This window comes from Erythrolamprus reginae, chromosome 1 (assembly GCF_031021105.1).
Source record: "Erythrolamprus reginae isolate rEryReg1 chromosome 1, rEryReg1.hap1, whole genome shotgun sequence".
Classification (NCBI taxonomy): Eukaryota; Metazoa; Chordata; class Lepidosauria; order Squamata; family Dipsadidae; genus Erythrolamprus; species Erythrolamprus reginae.
Genome location: NC_091950.1, coordinates 10539966 through 10555355, shown reverse-complemented (window position 1 = coordinate 10555355; position 15390 = coordinate 10539966). Strand labels below are relative to the sequence as shown.

Sequence of the window (15390 nt, the reverse complement as noted above, 5' to 3'; positions counted from 1 at the left end):
AATCTTGCGTGCACGGACGCACGCACCCACCGGGGGCGCAGAAATGCCTGCCTATCTCAAGTTCCACTACCGGAACCCCGATAACGGCCGTACCACCTCCGACCCATTACTGACATCAACGTTTTCATTTAGCAGCGTTTGGAGTTATTGTTTGTGACTCACTCTGGGGCTCCAGTTTGGTGAGGATGGGCTGGGCGCCGCTGACCGCCGCCGAAGCAATCGTCTTCACTCCCTTCTCCGCCATGTCGCAGACGGACTTCACGTAGGGGTGGCTCTCTTTCGTAGAGGTGTAGGCCGCCGAGACCATGTCGTAGGCGGAGCTGACCAGCGGCAGGCTGGCTACCCTGTCGGCTACATTCTGGCAAAGGGAAGAAACGGGAAACAACGGCAACCATGAGGACTAGCAGCTTAGTGGCTCCTTCTCCCTTGCTTCTCTGTTTTCTTTTTTTTGACACAATATAAGGGGCGTACATAAGTGCACTGGTGTGCCTTTTGTCCCCTGTCCAATTGTCTTTCCTTTCTCTCACTTATCATATACATTTTCTTTCTTTCATATATCCTCTCCTCTAAGTTCACTTTACCCTTATATATATTACTGCATGTCTATTTTTCTTCCTATGTATTTGTGTATTGGACGAATGAATGAATGAATGAATGAATGAATGAATAAATATATATTTATTTATGAATGAATATATGTATGTATGTATGTATGTATGTATGTATGTATGTATGTATGTATATATATATATATATGTAGATTGTTCTGAGTTCGGGTTTTGCCCTGTGTAATATTTTGCATGTCTATGCGACGTTTCGGTGAAATCACATTCACCATCATCAGGCTGAAGTTCCAAGCTTCGTGTTGTTGTAAAATGGAATTTTACAATTATTAGAAGGATTGACATGGTGATTTTTATGAAACACTTCATAAAAATCACCATGTCAATCCTTCTAATAATTATGATTACACCAACCAATCAGATCACTAAAACATAATCACCCAATCTATTTGCTACATTCAAACCAAATCTCCACCCCCACACTATATACTAGGAAGAAATGACAGTTGCAAACATTCCATTTTACAACAACACGAAGCTTGGAACTTCAGCCTGATGATGGTGAATGTGATTCACCATCATCAGGCTGAAGTTTTAAGCTTCGTGCTGTTGTAAATATGGAATATTTATGATATGATATTTATGATATGATACGAATACGAGGTCCCACTCGTCATCTTCAGGCTGGTGTTTCTGTCCTTGTTCTCAGGCGAACACTGCGAGACCTGAGCTGCCTTCCTTCTATAAATACTGGTGGCTGGGTGTGGTTTGATGGCTCAGCAATTGCCTGCTGTGTAGAAACTTCCTGGTGAGTCAGTGGGGTAACAATTGGGGTCCTTGATGTAGCTGAGGTATGCTGATTAGTTAATGGTTGTAGATTAGGCGTGATATCCTGAGTAGTTGGAACTTGCAGGCTACTTGATTGCTTTACAATGTGTGTTCTGAGTCTGGTTTCTATGGCTGGGATACGTTTGAGGGCTGGTTTCCAGATGTCTGGTAAGCAGCCGACAACTATATTCTGTAGGTATCAAATGTTTTTAGCTGGAATTTTCAAAATTAAGGGAGACTAGGATGGTCCCATTTCGGCCTTGTTCTGGCCTCATCAGACTATCATATACCAAGACCATCATATTCATGGTAGCCACTGAGCCACCCTATATATATATAGGGTGACTCAGTGGCTACCATGAAGGATTTGCAAGCTGATTCTGCCCAGTGCCAGGAGTTTGAATCTAACCGACTCCAGGTTGATTCAACCTTCCGCCCTTCTGAGATTGGTAAAAGAGCTGGGATGGCGCAGTGGTTAGAGTGCAGCCCTGCAGGCTCCTTCAGCTAACTGTTAGCTGTAGTTCAGAAGTTCAAATCTCACCACCGGCTCAAGGTTGACTCAGCCTTCCATCCTTCCGAGGTGGGCAAAATGGGGACCCAGATTGTTTTGGGGGCAAGAGGCTGACTCTGTAAACTGCTTATAGAGAGGGCTGTAAAAGCATCGTAAAACGGACCCGGATTGTGGGGGCAATATGACGGCTCTGTTAAAAAAAAGTGCTGCTGCTAACATGTTGTAAGTCGCCCTGAGTCTAAGGAGAAGGGTGGCATAAAAAAAATTGAATAAGACATTCCGACAAATCTATCCATCATTAGTAAAATTATGGAATGTGCCGAACTAACAAAATTAACAATGGAAATTCAAAACAAAAATGATTCAGAGTTCTACAAGGCCTGGGAGAAATGGTTCAGATGGCTATCCAACTCTAAAGATGACAAAGCGAAAATAACCAAAATTGCTTAATATGAACCAAAATAAAGATATGTATAACCAAAAATCGGATCAAAAATAACTCAATTCCTGTCTGAGTTCAATCCATTTGATAACTATTAGAAATCTACTAATATTACAACCCATGATTAAATTTTACTAACAAAAACAATAAATATAATCCATGTAAGTCGTTACAACCCAAATGCCTGCTTGCTTGCAGGTAATACTTCTCATCTTCCTATCTCTCTCTCCTTTCTCTTTTCTCTCTTTTTTTCCTCCCTCTTCTCCCTTTCTTTTTCCACATTACTGTTGGATTAGCAAATATTACAGCTATAAGATATTTAAATAAGAACTCTGAATATGAAATATTTACATACGGACAAATACCTGAAATGTATATACAATAATATATATAAGCTGTGATATAACAATATTGTTTACCCCACTCCCCTCCCACTTTTCTTTTCTGTACTCCCATCCCCTTTCCCCCGTTTTATTCCTATTTGTATAAATTAATAAAGTATTTTTTTTAAAAAAAATTGAATAAAGAAATAAAATTTATTTATTTATTTATTACTTAGATTTGTATGCCGCCCCTCTCCGAAGACTCGGGGCGGCTCACAACATGTGGAAACAAATCATAAATAATCTAACAATTTTAAAATTAAAAGATTTAAAAGACCCCATATACTAACAGACATACACACAAGCATACCATATATAAATTAAACATGCCCAGGGGAAGATGTTTCAGTTCCCCCATGCCTGACGGCAAAGGTGGGTTTTAAGGAGTTTACGGAAGGCAGGAAGAGTAGGGGCAGTTCTAATCTCCGGGGGGAGTTGGTTCCAGAGGGCCGGTGCCGCCACAGAGAAGGCTCTTCCCCTGGGGCCCGCCAACCGACATTGTTTAGTTGACGGGACCCGGAGAAGGCCCACTCTGTGGGACCTAATCGGTCGCTGGGATTCGTGCGGCAGGAGGCGGTCTCGGAGATATTCTGGTCCAATGCCATGAAGGGCTTTAAAGGTCATAACCAACACTTTGAATTGTGACCGGAAACTGATCGGCAACCAATGCAGACTGGATTTTTAAAAATGTGGAGCAAATGGAGCAGCTAAGGGCGCCACAACCTAATGTTTACGAGATGCAATCCAGAAAAGGAATTGTTAGGTGTGTGTGTTTGTGTGGTCACCTGCAGGAGAGTCGCTGCAACAAGAGATTAGAGCTGGCACTGCCCCCCCCCATGGCATCCTGCCTACTGAGATCAGAAAGTAAACACTGGCATCTCGTCCTTGACGAAGCACCAAGGGAACGACTCCTGCGCCAGAGAATTCATTTTCCGAGGCTTGTGCAACTGTCTTTGCAAAAGTGAAAAATGTGACAGCCATCACTCGCTCCCAAAATAGATCCGAGGGTTTGTCATTCTCCGCTCCAGACAAACTCTATGCAAACTCGGCTCAGCTTCGAAAGTGTCTGGCAATGAATCTAAACCATGAGCCATGGTTAGAGTGCAGGACTGCAGGTACTGCTGCTGCCTGCAATTTGGCAGTTTGAATCTCACCAGGATCAAGGTTGACTCGGGCTTCCATCCTTCCGAGGTGAAATGGGGACCCAGATTTTTGGGGTCAAGGGGCTGACTCTGTAAACCGCTTAGAGAGGGCTGTAAAAGCACTATGAAGCAGTATATAAGTCTTAAATGCTATACAGTGGTCCCTTGACTTTTGCGGGGGATACGTTCCAAGACCGCCCGCAAAAGTCAAATTTCCACAAAGGGGAGACGCTCCCTTCCCTCCTTCCTTCCTCCCCCTCCCTCCTCCATTCCTGGTTAGAGGGGGCTGTAAAAGCATCGTAAACCAGTATGTAAGTCTTCCTTCCTTCCTTCCTTCCTTTTCTTCCTTCCTTCCTTCCTTTTCTTCGTTCCTTCCTTTTCTTCATTCCTTCCTTTTCTTCCTTCCCTTTCTTTCTTCCTTCCTTCCTTTTCTTCATTCCTTCCTTTTCTTCCTTCCTTTTCTTCCTTCCTTTTCTTCCTTCCTTCCTTCCTTTCCTTCCTTCCTTCCTTCTTTCCTTCCTTCCTTTTCTTCCTTCCTTCCTTCCTTTTCTTCCTTCCTTCCTTCCTTCTCTCCCATCCATCCATCCCTTTCAAGTGTCCTGATGGCACAGTGGTAAGAATGCATCATTCTGATTCTGCCCACTGCTAGCAGTTCGATCCTGACCGGCTCAGGATTGATTCAGCCTTCATCCTTCTGAGTGAGGTCTGTAAAATGAGGATCTAGATTGTTGGGGACAAGAGGCTGACTCTGTAAACCGTTTAGAGAGGGCTGTAAAAGCACCAGGAAGCGATATACACTGCTCAAAAAAATAAAGGGAACACTCAAATAACGCATATTAGATCTGAATGAATGAAATATTCTCATGGAATACTTTGTTCTGTACAAAGTTGAATGTGCACAAGAGCAGGTGAAATTGATTGTCAATCAGTGTTGCTTCCTAAGTGGATAGTTTGATTTCACAGAAATTTGATTTACTTGGAGTTATATTGTGTTGTTTAAGTGTTCCCTTTATTTTTTTGAGCAGTGTATAAGTCCAAGTGCTAAATGCTATTGTGGTGTAGGGTTTCCTGTCTAAGCAGGAGGTTGGACTAGAAGACCTCCAAGGTCCCTTCCAACCCTGTTATTATATTAAAGGGTTGCCACAAAGAGGGAGTCAAACTATTCTCCAAAAATCTGAGGTTAGAACAAGAAGCAATGGGGGAAACTAATCAAGGAGAGAAGCAACTTAGAACTAAGGAGACATTTCCTGACAGTTAGAACAATTAATCCGTGGAACAGCTTGCCACCAGAAGTTGTGAATGCTCCAACACTAGAAGCTTTTAAGAAGATGTTGGATGACCATTTGTCTGAAGTGGTGTAGTGTTTCCTGCCTAAGCAGGGGGTTGGACTAGAAGACCTCCAAGGTCCCTTCCAACTCTGTTATTATATTAAAGGGTTGCCACAAAGAAGAGGGAGCCAACCTATTCTCCAAAGCACCTGAGTTTAGAACAAGAAGCAATGAGTGGAAACTAATCAAGGAGAGAAATAACTTAAAACTAAGGAGACATTTCCTGACAGTGAGAACAATTAATCTGTGGAACAGCTTGCCACCAGAAGTTGTGAATGCTCCAACACTGGACGTTTTTAAGAAGAGGTTGGGTAACCATCTGTCTGAAGTGGTGTAGGGTTTCCTGCCTAAGCAGGGGGTTGGACTAGAAGACCTCCAAGCTCCCTTCCAACTCTGCTATTCTATTTTCTCTATTCTCTTTGTCTCTATAAATTTCCAAATGTCTCCAAAACCTCACTTACTTTCTGTTCTGCTTCTTCCGCAACTGGGCCGGTGGTCGATTGAGCGACGGATTGAGTGACATCGGGGTTCTCGGCGGAAGCCATGACCCTTCGAGGTGCAGCTAGAAAAGAAAGAAAGTTCGGATTAAAGCTCTGCTTTTTTTTACCTTATCTCGATGACCCTCGAGTAAATTCCAGAGAGATAAAGACAGGCGTGTGATCCTCCCCGAAGGTTGCCCTAAGATCAAATTATCTACACAACCCATTCATTAAGTCCCAAGGTTAAGGAGGTGGGAGGCAGCAGCTACTCCTTATTCGCCCTGGACTTTACTCCCTCCTTCCACGTTAGGCACAAAGCTTCAGAAATTCACAGCCCCACCCGACTCATTTAAAATGATCTCCACAGCTAGGCAGAGTCTATCTTCGTTCTTTTCCCTTATAGGCATGACCACCGCTGTCTTAAAACTGATAAATTTTAAAATCTTTTGATATTTTAAAATTTATCCTAGGGAGACAACAGGAAGGGAACACTTAAAAAACAGAATATAACGAGAATATTTCATTCATTCAGATCTAGGATGTGTTATTTGAGTGTTCCCTTTATTTTCTTTGAGCAGTATATATTCAAGCATTTACTGTTATGAGCCTTGGTGGCACATTGGTTAGAGTGCAGTGCTACATGTTGCTTCTACTGACTGCTATCTGCAGTCCAGCAGTTCAAATCTCACCACCAGCTCAAGGTTGACTCAGCCTTCCATCCTTCCAAGGTGGGTAAAATGAGGAGCCTCATTAGGGGCAAGAGGCTGATTCTGTAAATCACTTAGAGCAAGTAGGATGCTTGGCTGCATAGCTAGAAGTATAACAAGCAGGAAGAGGGAGATTGTGATCCCCTTATATAGAGCGCTGGTGAGACTACATTTGGAATACTGTGTTCAGTTCTGGAGACCTCACCTACAAAAAGATATTGACAAAATTGAACGGGTCCAAAGACGGGCTACAAGAATGGTGGAAGGTCTTAAGCATAAAACGTATCAGGAAAGACTTCATGGACTCAATCTGTATAGTCTGGAGGACAGAAGGATAAGGGGGGACATGATCGAAACATTTAAATATGTTAAAGGGTTAAATAAGGTTCAGGAGGGAAGTGTTTTTAATAGGAAAGTGAACGCAAGAACAAGGGGACACAATCTGAAGTTAGTTGGGGGAAAGATCAAAAGCAACATGAGAAAATATTATTTTACTGAAAGAGTAGTAGATCCTTGGAGCAAACTTCTAGCAGACGTGGTTGGTAAATCCACAGTAACTGAATTTAAACATGCCCGGGATAAATATATATCCATCCTAAGATAAAATACAAGAAATAGTATAAGGGCAGACTAGATGGATCATGAGGTCTTTTTCTGCCGTCAGACTTCTATGTTTCTATGTTTCTGGAGAGGGGTGTAAAAGCACTATGAAGCGGTATAGAAGTCTTAAATGCTATATTGCTATCTTTGGTACCCGAAACCCAACCCTTTTCCCCAGTCTACCCATTGCATCACACACACAAATTCACACATACACACACAAAACCTCTCTGGGCCAAAGGATGGAGGACTTTCACCCAGAAAACAATTTTGCAAGAAAGGCTCACAAATGACTCAATGGAAGACCACCTCCCCCTCTCCCATTAATCCCTACTGCCCTTCACCGTTTGTTTCAGATTGCAACATTTCAATCTGGCTTGTTCCATCAGGAGGAGAAATTACAGGGTGCCCCCAAAATTGAGCCAGACGTCCCCCATAACGACAACCCTGTGAGGTGGATTAGGTTGACCAAAAGCGACCAGCCGAGCTGTCCTTGCTCAAAATTGGAACTACCACAATTTTCCGAGTATAAGACTGTTGTGGTTAGCTCTGGCCCAGCTCCTGCCCCAAGGACTGTGGATGTGGGGGAGACATCCTCATGCTGCAGGCCTGTTTTGCTCCCAGTGGAATCTGATGATGAAGGCTCCTCTGACCAAGAAGACACGAGTGACAGGGAGGAGGAGAGTGGGGCAGACAGCTGAGAAGGAGATCAATTATCTAGCTCCTCCTTGGATTCGGAACAAGAGTTAATACAGCCACGCATGCGGAGAGTGATGCATCGGCAACAACAACTGAGAGATTATTATCAGAGAAAATGAGGCCACCTGTGGTTGGGTGGGGCTGTGGTCATTAGTGAGGCTGCTATAAATAGCAGCCTGTGGGTTTGGCCATTGTGGAGGATTATCTGATCGTTGTGTTTCGTGACTGCTTTACTGACTTTGACCTTTTGTGTGCTGATTTTCCCCCGCTTTGAAACTAAACCAGAACAAAGTGTGTGTCACTTTGTGAAAGAAGAAGGACTGTGAATTGCCTCACAGCTGCAAGCTAAGTATCTCAGAACTGATAAGGGACTTGTACAAATTACCAGTTTGTTTGGAGACGAGTGCTCTTTGCTATACCAAAAGACAGCTTAGTTTAAGTGAATTTTCATTATAAAGAACATTGTTTGAATTTTCAAACGTGTGTGTGTCTGAAATTTGTACCTGTCAATTTTTGGGAGGAGTCTACCAGAGAGCCCGACAGAACATAAGACACACCTTTTTATCCCCCCCAAAAGAGGGTGAAAACTTGGGTGAGTTTTATACACTAAATGTAGCCCCACCCAGTCCTACCTCACCCTTTGGCCTCTGCCTCCCAGCAATTTATCTCCTTGCAGCAAACAGCCCAGAGTCTTTGTAAGCCAAGCAACTGATTATCAGCTTCCCGATCCCTCTGCTGAGTGAGGCTGCACAGTGCTAAAATGAAAGTGAAACTAAAGCTTCACAGAGGCAAATTGCTGGGAGGAAGAGGCAGAATTATATTTTCTTCTGCTACTCAGTTGCTGAAACTGGATGCAAGGAGGCAAGTCAATAATTATAAATGCTGTAGAATGTTCAAATAATTAGACTTGGTTTTTTTTTTTTAAAAAACCTGCTTTATTATTGTTTTAGACCAGTGTTTCCCAACCTTGGAAACTTGAAGATATTTGGACTTCAACTCCCAGAATTCCCCAGCCAGCGAATGCTGGCTGGGGAATTCTGGGAGTTGAAGTCCAGGTATCTTCAAGTTGCCAAGGTTGGGAAACGCTGGTCTAGACAACTTAACAAAATAAGAACATAAGAGGAGCCATGCTGAATCAGGCCAAAGCCCATCGAGTCCAGCATTCTGTGTCCCACAGTCACCCACCAATTGTCCATGGGGATCTTGAGTAGAAAGAGAAGGCAAAACCCTCCCTTTCCTTTGACCCCCAACAAATGGTACTCAAGGGAATCCTGCCTGCCTCAACCAACATAGAGGCAGCACATGGACATCCGTTCCAATAACCACCGATACACTTGGCATCCATGAATCTGTCCCATGCTGCCTTGAAGCTGTTCAGGCTGACAGCTGTCATGACCTCTTCTGGAAGGGAATTCCATCAACCAATGACCCTCTGGGTGAAGAAATATTTCCCTTGATTTGTCCTCACTTTCTTACCTATGAGCTTTAGGGAGGGCCCCCTCGTCCTAGTATTGTGTGATAGAGAAAATAATTTTTCTCTATCCACCTATTTTATCCCATGCAGGATTTTATACCCTTCGATCAAGTCACCCCTTAAATGTCGTCTTTCAAGGCTGAAGAGACCAAGGTGTTGCAACCTGGTTTCATAAGGGAGGGGCTCCATTTCTTTGATCATTCTTATTGTCCTTTTTTGCACCAAAATGAGGAAGCTTTTAAAAAATAAATGCTTGACCCAAAGAGGCTCAGAGCTATTGTATCTTCTATTGTAGCGGCGATGCAGTGGTTAGAGGGTAGTACTGCAAACTACATCTGTTGATCATCAACGTCCAGCAATTTGGTAGATTGAATCTCAGTAGGCTCAAGGTTGACTCAGCCTTCCATCCTTCCAAGGTCGGTAAAATGAAGACCCAGATTGTTGGGGCCAATATGCTGACTCTCTGTAAACCACTTAGAGAGGGCTGTAAATTACTGTAAAGTGGTATATAAGTCTAAATGCTATTGCTATTCTTTTAAATAGCAGAGAATAATGTATACTTCACGAAAGCCACATCAATTTTAACAGCCTCCATACAAGTATAAACTGAAAGGTAACAGGGTCTTTTTTTAGTATTAAGATAAGACAGCTGAGTTAAACTCTGACTTAGTCATGTTTGGAGTACATCTTTTTAAATAATTGGGAGGAGTTACTGTGATTACATTTGAGAAAACTTTCTGGCATTAATATACATTTGTACATTTCTCTAAATCTTTGCTATTTCTATGGGTCAGGGCCACATGCACAGAAATACACAGCAAACAGTTTACAGTGGTACCTCTACCTATGAATGCTTCTACTTCCGAACTTTTCTAGATACGAACCAGGTGTTCAAGATTTTTTTTGCCTCTTCTTAAGAACCATTTTCCACTTACAAACCCGAGCCTCCGAAACTGTAACCGGAAAAGGCAGGGAGAAGCCTCCGTGGGGCCTCTCTAGGAATCTCCTGGAAGGAAAGAGGTCCGGAAAAGGCAGGGAGAAGCCTCCGTGGAGCCTCTCTAGGGATCTTCTGGGAGGAAACAGGGCCGGAAAAGGCAGGGAGAAGCCTCCGTGGGGCCTCTCTAGGAATCTCCTGGAAGGAAAGAGGTCCGGAAAAGGCAGGGAGAAGCCTCCGTGGAGCCTCTCTAGGGATCTTCTGGGAGGAAACAGGGCCGGAAAAGGCAGGGAGAAGCCTCTGTGGAGCCTCTCTAGGAATCTCCTGGGAGGAAAGAGGTCCGGAAAAGGCAGGGAGAAGCCTCTGTGGAGCCTCTCTAGGAATCTCCTAGGAGGAAAGAGGTCTGGAAAAGGTGGGGAGAAGCCTCCGTGGGGCTCTCTAGGGATCTCTTGGGAGGAAACAGGGCCAGAAAAGGTGGGGAGAAGCCTCTGTGGGGCTCTCTCTTTTTTTTTTTTTTAAATAAATTTTATTGATTTTATAGGTTTACAAAAAACAAACATATAACAGTGCACAGTGCATGTGCCCATCACCAAACAACACACACACCCCGTCACCCCCACCACCCCTATAGGAGGAAACAGGACCTCCACCCTCCCTGTGGTTTCCACAATCGCACACATTACTATTTGCTTTTACATTGATTCCTATGGGAAAAATTGCTTCTTCTTACAAACTTTTCTACTTAAGAACCTGGTCACGGAACGAATTAAGTTCGTAAGTAGAGGCACCACTGTGTATCCTCTGTGCTGTTTTGCTGGGAGGAAAAATTGCTGGGACAGTTTGCAGAGACAGAATCCCCCCCCCCCCCCGATTTCCTCACCCAAAACTAAGGTACATCTCATACTCCAAAAAATACGGTAATTGCTAACCCCGGAGCCTATTTGGACACTTGTCCCTCCTCACTTTTGAAATACTTTTAATTTATTGAACTTGCCTTGAGAGAGCCCCAGAGTCTCATGAGTAATCCAGAGCAAACCTCCACTCAGCTAAAGCAAGAAATTGCACAATACGGTTTTGCAAGACTGTCTTCTAACATGAGTTGAAATAATTGCTCAAAGTCACGTGCTTGGCCACCTACTTCCGATTTTTTTTTCCTTCCAAAAACCAGAAATCCCTCTTTGGATTTAGCTTTTCTTTCAAAATTTGCAGCAAGATTGATGTGGCCTTAATGCAGGGCTTCCCAGATTCGCCCACGTATCTACAACACTCCGTGGCCTGCATTAGCTGCCGATCAGTTTCCGGTCACAATTCAAAGTGTTGGTCATGACCTTTAAAGCCCTACATGGCATTGGACCAGAGTACCTCCGGAACCGCCTGCTACCGCACGAATCCCAGCGGCTGATAAGGTCCCACAGAGTTGGCCTTCTCCGGGTCCCATCGACTAAACAATGTCGTCTGGCAGGCCCCAGGGGAAGAGCCTTCTCTGTGGCGGCCCCGGCCCTCTGGAATCAACTCCCTCCGGAGATTAGAACTGCTCCCACCCTCCTTGTCTTCCGTAAACTACTTAAGATCCCCCTATACCGCCAGGCATGGGGGAACTGAGACACCTTTCCCCCAGGCTTATTATAATTTATGTTTGGTATGTATGTGCTGTTTGGTTTTTAATTATGATACGGTTTTTAGGTTTTTTTAATATTAGATTTGTGCCAGTATAATATTGTTTTTATCGTTGTTGTGAGCCGACCCGAGTCTTCGGAGAGGAGCGGCATACAAATCTAATAAATTATTATTATTATTATTATTATTATTATTTCTGTTACAACCCCCTGCGTGCCAACTCTCAGATCTGGGCCCCAATGGAATTTTAGTTTTATTATTTATTATTATTTTACTTATTATAAAAACATAGAAGACTGACGGCAGAAAAAGACCTCATGGTCCATCTAGTCTGCCCTTATACTATTTTCTGCATTTTATCTTAGGATGGATCTATGTTTATCCCAGGCATGTTTTAATTCAGTTACTGTGGATTTACCAACCACGTCTGCTGGAAGTTTGTTCCAAGCATCTACTACTCTTTCAGTAAAATAATATTTTCTCATGTTGCTTTTGATCTTTCTCCCAACTTCAGATTGTGTCCCCTTGTTCTTGTGTTCACTTTCCTATTAAAAACACTTCCCTCCTGGACCTTATTAACATAACCCTTTAACATAATATAATGCAATTTACATATAATGCATGTAAATTGCAGGTTTTAGTTCCGGGAATCCTCCAGCCAGCTAGAGAAAGGCAAACTGTGGTTTGGTGAACTTGGAGTAATTAGCCATCATAGCTAAGGAAATTAAGCCAATATTTTACAGGTATTATATGTATTACAGGGCCAAAATTAGCATATAAAATCACCTACATTGCTGGATTTCAACACCCAGAATTAGCCTGTCTGCATGCAAGAAGACAACAAATTGTAGCTTGGTGGGTTCTGTTAGCCATCATAGAAACATAGAAACATAGAAAACTGACAGCAGAAAAAGACCTCATTGTCCATCTAGTCTGCCCTTATACTATTTCCTGTATTTCATCTTACAATGGATCTATGTTTATCCCAGGCATGTTTAAATTCAGTTACTGAGGATTTACCAACCACATCTGCTGGAAGTTTGTTCCAAGGATCTACTACTCTTTCAGTGAAATAATATTTCCTCATGTTACTTTTGATCTTTCCCCCAACTAACTTCAGATTGTGTCCCTTTGTTCTTGTGTTCACTTTCCTATTAAAAACACTTCCCTCCTGAACCTTATTTAACCCTTTAACATATTTAAATGTTTCCATCATGTCCCCCCTTTCCCTTCTGTCCTCCAGACTATACAGATTGAGTTCATGAAGTCTTTCCTGATACGTTTTATGCTTAAGAACTTCCGCCATTCTTGTAGCCCATCTTTGGACCCGTTCAATTTTGTCAATATCTTTTTGTAGGTGAGGTCTCCAGAACTGAACACAGTATTCCAAATGGGGTCTCACCAGCGCTCTATATAAGGGGATCACAATCTCCCTCTTCCTGCTTGTGATACCTCTAGCTATGCAGCCTAGCATCCTACTTGCTTTTCCTACTGCCCGTCCACACTGCTCACCCATTTTGAGACTGTCAGAAATCATTACCCCATAATCCTTCTCTTCTGAAGTTTTTGCTATCACAGAACTGCCAATGCAATACTCAGATTGAGGATTCCTTTTCCCCAAGTGCATTATTTTACATTTGGAAACATTAAACTGCAGTTTCCATTGCTTTGACCATTTATCTAGTAAAGCTAAATCATATACCATATTACAGACTCCTCCAGGAATATCAACCCTATTGCACACTTTATAGCTGAGGAAACTAAGCCCCAATTTTACAGTGACATTGTGTATATTGTAAATACTGGGCCAAAATTGGCATATAAATCAACTCAATGACAGGACTTCCACTCCCTTAGCATGCACGAGGAGAGACAAACAGTGGCTTGGTGGATTCTGACTTGTTAGCCATGATAGCTAAGGAGATTAAGCCAACATGGCAGAATTCAACAGGTTTAAGTTCTCTGAGGTTTGGGAATTGATGTCCACCCACCCTTCTTAAACTTGCCATGGTTGGAAAACAGGGTGCTAAATTCTCACGGCCCTTCTTCCTTTCGCATCTTAATTTTGAATTATTTTTACATATTAAATGAGTTTCGCCCAAGCTTGCTTAAGTCCTGATGCAGCAATGTTGGCGGTACAACTTAACAATGTCACAATGGACGTCTGGCACAAGTCAGCAAGTCTCCATGGGAGCATCTGAGCCTAATGGGATTTGCTTTTAGAAGTAATGCATAATTTTTTTTTCACATTTACAACAGAGACAGTATATTAGGCGATTGCTGGTCTGTGCTGGAATTGGGTATGTCTAGTTTAACCTTGCTGTTCTGTTCGGGACTTTTTAGACCCGAAACAAAATTTTGGACCCTGTAAAAAGTTTCCCCTGTATATCTTAACTTTACTTTTCCTCACTTGAGGGGTCTTACTATGAATGTGAGGGGGGGCGGTTGGGGGGGGGGGAGTATTTTATTTTTTGTTTACCTGTTGCCTCATGATGATTGTTACACTTGTACTGTTTGGTCAATATTGAATCAGCAGGTAGCAACAGGTAAACAAAAAAAAATACCCCAACCCAACCCCCCCCAAAAATCCCAAAACCCACACTCATGTAAATCAATCACAAGTTTCAGACCTGTAAAAGTCAATAGCAAATATCACCTATTTGTTGGAAATGTAAAAAAGAAATTGGCACATATTATCATACATGGTGGACATGTCCTGAGACTAAAATATTTTGGAACAAAGTAGAGAATTGGATAAATGAAATAACAAAGGGGAAGATTAAAAAATCTCTGGAATTTTTTCTATTGGGTATTTCAAACACAAAGTGTAAAAAAGAAATCTACTATTTAATAATACATATATTGGTTGCGGCCCGAATAGTATTCGCACAGAAATGGAAAGAAAAGACAATACCAATAGATGCCGAAGTATTGAAAAAAAATATAGAATGTGCAGAACTAGACATGATGACTAAACATTTGAATAATCAAACTGAAACAGAATTTTACAAAATATGGGACAAAGTATATGATTGGTGGAATTTTAAAAATAGTATTAATAATTAAACACACAAGAAAATATAACTATTCGAAGAATTATAAGGTAGAATGAAATAGTGTACAGTATAGTATAACCAACTTAGAAGCATAGTTCCCTCTAAGCTGAGCAGTGGGCAATCGCTCACTTAAAAATCATCATCAACTCAGAGTTTTCCAAATCTGCCCAGAAGCCGAGAGGGAAAGAGTGAGAGGGAAGGAGAGAGAGAGGAAGAGAGGAAGAGAGAGAAACAGATAGAAAAAAGAGAGGAAGGAAAAGAGAAAGAAAAAGAATGGGAGTAAGGAAGAGAGAAAGAAAATCAAAATCTAGTTTGAAACTAGCTCAACTATTTAAGTGGCATTTTGATATTGATAGAGTTGCCCTATTGTGAGCTCACTGTTATAGACACACAGTACAGTATTTTTTTTTTAAATTCTCTGAGGCAAAACAGGGTGGGTTTTATATTTGTTTGTTTGTTTGTTTGTTTGTTTGTTTGTTTGTTTATTTATTTATTTATTTATTTATTTATTATTTCTGTGCCGCCCAGTCCCAAAGGGACTGCCGCTCAGACACTATACTTTTCCGCCCACCCCAAAAAAAAATTAGAGGGAACACTGCTTAGAAGTTCTTTTTTCTGTATTACTAA

At 42.2% G+C, this 15390-nt stretch overlaps 1 protein-coding gene across 1 annotated transcript in view; it reads right to left on the bottom strand.

Annotated features, from left to right (window-relative positions):
• The window catches only part of LOC139163445 (perilipin-3-like), a 30714-nt gene that overhangs the window by 11057 nt on the left and 4267 nt on the right, over positions 1–15390 (bottom strand). The window contains exons 2-3 of the mRNA XM_070744249.1: positions 5659–5759; positions 163–358 (exon numbers count right to left, since the gene is read on the bottom strand). Coding sequence (XP_070600350.1) covers positions 163–358; positions 5659–5742 — 280 coding nt within the window. The 5' untranslated portion in view covers positions 5743–5759. The remainder of the gene's footprint in view (positions 1–162; positions 359–5658; positions 5760–15390) is intronic.